At 41.0% G+C, this 3607-nt stretch overlaps 1 protein-coding gene across 1 annotated transcript; it reads right to left on the bottom strand.

Moving 5' to 3' along the window:
- Window positions 1-261: 261 nt before the first annotated feature.
- Window positions 262-1221, bottom strand: LOC122192403 (olfactory receptor 12D2-like). The gene has a single exon (XM_042892943.1). It carries the CDS (start codon window positions 1219-1221, stop codon window positions 262-264), a length of 960 nt encoding a protein of 319 aa, XP_042748877.1.
- Between the last annotated feature and the right edge of the window lie 2386 nt (window positions 1222-3607).

Raw genomic sequence — 3607 nt, 5'->3', positions numbered from 1 at the left:
ATACAGCAGAACTACACGGTGCTGTCTGCTTTTGCTCAGGTTCTGCAAGAGACACACATACGTCTTTTCTAGAGATCAGAGTGGTTACGATAGGACATCTAAAATGACAGAAGAAACATCAAGGTCTTGACTATCTCCCAATTTAGATCTCAGCTGTGAACTCCTAACTTCCATGTGACATAGTGAGTATTCTTCAGTCTCTTGTAAGACAGAATCTTTTTGACCTCTTCTCTTGTAAATATGGGAAGTGGTGTAACCAAGTTATGAGTCTTGTCCTTGCCACTTTCCACCAGGAAAAAGTTTTCTCCCTAACGTACTGTTCAAAGTTGATCTCACCTTCTGATTCCTAAGAGTGTAAATCAAGGGGTTTAGAGCTGGGGTGATAGCACTGTACGTGATAGACACTTGCATGTCCCTTTTAGAGGAGCTGGATGAAGACGGAGGTGTATAATTGAAGAACAGCGGTACGTACAATAGTGCCACAACTGTAAGATGAGAGGCACAGGTGGAGAAGGGTTTCCATCTACATTCCTGGGACCTGACCTTCTGGAAGAAGAAGATGATGATGTAGAGGTAGGAGAGGACGATGAGAGTGAATGGGCCTAGAGCAATTGATGTGGTGACAACATCGAGGAGAGTCATGTTGAGGCTGGTACTACTACAGGCCAAGGTCAACAGTGGCTTGATATCGCAGAAAAAGTGATGAATGTGGTTGTGGCCACAGAAACTCAGTTGAGAGGTCATGACTGAATGCATCACGGCATGTGCAAAACCAAGGAACCAGCTGGCCATGGCCAGCAGCAGACAAGTCCTTGGGTTCATGACAAGGGTGTAGCACAGAGGGTTGCAAATGGCCACATAGCGATCATAGGCCATGGTGGCCAGGAGTACAGCTTCAGTACTGCCCAGGAAGTGGAAGAAGTAGAGCTGGGCCAAGCACCCACCAAAAGAAATGGGCTGACGCCCAAAGAGAAAACCAGTCAGCATCTTGGGAACAGTAACTGTAGAGTAGAAAATGTCCAGGCAGGAAAGGTTCCCCAGGAAGAAGTACATCGGTGTGTGGAGCCGGGGCTGAGATATGACCATGGTCACAATGACACCATTTCCCAGAACGCTAGTCAAGTAGAGCAACAGGAATAAAATGAAGAAAAAGTACTGTAACCCTTGGATGTCAGTGAGGCCCAAAAGGATGAACTTGCTCACCTCCGTGTGATTCAGCATTGCTAGAACAAGAAAGATCAAAGGCAAAATGTCAAGGTTTTACAGTGTGAGGAATACTGGTATTACAATACTCCTTTTTTTCTCTTTTAATACAAAAACTACAAAAAAGAGGAAAACATAACATGTGTAATCCAATATAAAATCAAGTAGAAACATGAGAAATTAACAAGAACAAAAGTCACTCTATTGTGTCCTTTCTGTCTAGAACAAGAACGAAGAATAAAAATGTTGCAGAAAGTAAATATTAAAGCCTTTCATCTGTGCACAGCAGAAGAATACATAAGACATGAAACACTGCTGCTGCTTCATTTTCAGCCACACTTCTTCTTCAGTTCTGGCTATCTGTAGCTCCCCGCTACAGCCTTTGATTTCATCAACAAAGCTTAATTAACTCCCTAGTCATGAAGATTCATATGGTGATTCACTCTTGATGCTTTCTTTCTACTACTTTGCCTACATTTCTTTCAGCCAATTTTAACTTTCACCTTTCTAATGTTCACCATCACTTCCAGATAGTACTTTGCTCCTAAAAATTGCAGAATTTTCAAGATTTGTTCAAAAACAACTAACAAAAGGTGCTACAAGGTTCCATACAAACATCATCATTTCTTTGGTGCACTGCGGAGAGTATAAGAAGATGATGCCTTAGCATGTGATCACACACTGTTTCTGTTATTGAACTACATACTTGAGCTAAACAATGCCTTTTTGTTGAGTGACAGCACGTGAACGAGACAGGAGTCAGCGTACAGTCCCTTACAACATCACAATGGTAAATCTAAGGTTGTAGGAAAAGTATCTCTGATCTTCCAAAATGCTCTCACTTCTTTTCTGTTTTGGGTAAGTTTGCCTAGCACTATGCATAATTCCTGTCCGTACACAGTAAAACAAGAAAAGGATTTTAAAAAAGCCCTGAGATTATTTTACTAGTGCACAGGTATCTGGGGCTTCCAGTACAGACTGCAAATTTTGCAAGATGACTGTTTTCCTTTGTGCTTTCAGACAGGGACGATTAATGCTGGTGAATAAAACTAATGACAAAAAGATTGCTTCCAAAATTTTTCAAAGAGGCTAAAACAAAGATAGGCACATTTGTTGGTCATTCTTTCCTGGTCATTCCACCATATACTTTTATTGAGAGTACGCAGTTTTAAAATTACGATATATATCCATCCCACTCTCTTTCTCACACTTCTTTAGCTTATTCTTCTAGCAGGAAAACAATAAGCAAACAAAATGTTCTTTAAAGTGGTTCCATAAAGAATGCAAACATGTAGCATAAGGCAGTTTATATACATAAATATCCACTCTAAAAAAACTGACTATATATGGCTGAATATGCTATTAGCATAACCTCCAGAATAACAGGCATTTGAAACATTAGATCTAACAATACTCTTGACTCACCAAAATGTTAGTCAGCTACCTACACTGGAGGAGTCAGAGATGTTATTCTCTATCAGGAATCAATGCTTCTGTTTCTTACATGTTACTTGTCGCTTTTAAGCACTGAATTGTTCCTCACTGAAATCCATCTGGGAAAAGGCATTATGACATCAAGGTGTGCCGCACAACATCTGCTGTTTCTGCCTAGTTTTATCAGTTGACCACTGCTGATCTAATCACTTATTCCTATTCCTCCTAACCACATTTTTTGTCTTCTGTATCTAACATTCTAACATCTATCTAACATAGCCAATCTATTTCACAGATGCTGACTAATCTTTTATCTATTGAACTGATCAACATATCCAGTCAAAGAAAAAGACTTACACCTAACTCATTTTCTAGTTGGGGGGGGAGAAGAGGAAGCTTCCTGCGTAGGAGAGGTGATCCAGCTCTCTGATCATCTTCATGGTCTCTACTAGAGCCATTCTAACACCTCCATGTCTTTCTTGTGCTGGGATCCCCACCCCTGGGTGCAGTACTTCAGATGAGGCCGGACAAGGGTAGAGTCTAAGAGGACAATCACATCCCTGCGCTGCCATTCCCTAGTACTCAATCCAAATTTCTCATGCTTTGACTTGTACACATCACCTCCCACTGTATCACCACGCTCCCCAGAGAAGCATTTATCTCCATTCTGTCTATATCCATGCCGCACAAAGTACTCTCAGTAAGCAACAGGATCTCCTGTAAAGTTTGCTTTCCAAAGCATGAACAAACCCAGTCTCCCACACTCTCTTTTTCCCTCACGTGTGTCAGATCCATCTTCACCATGCTTTCACTGTGTTCTTCCACTGCATCCACTTCACTAAGCAATGTCCTTCCAGTAGTGGGTAGTCCAAACTACCATCAGTAAGGTCAAAACAAGAAAAAGAGGAATAACTTTATATCTGAGAAGGTGGAGAAATCTGCAAGAGATAAAATTTTGTTTAAAATGAAA

The sequence above is a fragment of the Lagopus leucura genome, unplaced genomic scaffold, assembly GCF_019238085.1.
Source record: "Lagopus leucura isolate 7727_CA_CO unplaced genomic scaffold, USGS_WTPT01 35161-0_obj-0_obj, whole genome shotgun sequence".
Taxonomy (NCBI): Eukaryota; Metazoa; Chordata; class Aves; order Galliformes; family Phasianidae; genus Lagopus; species Lagopus leucura.
Note: the sequence above shows the minus strand (reverse complement) of the source record. Positions and strands in the feature narration are given on the sequence as shown.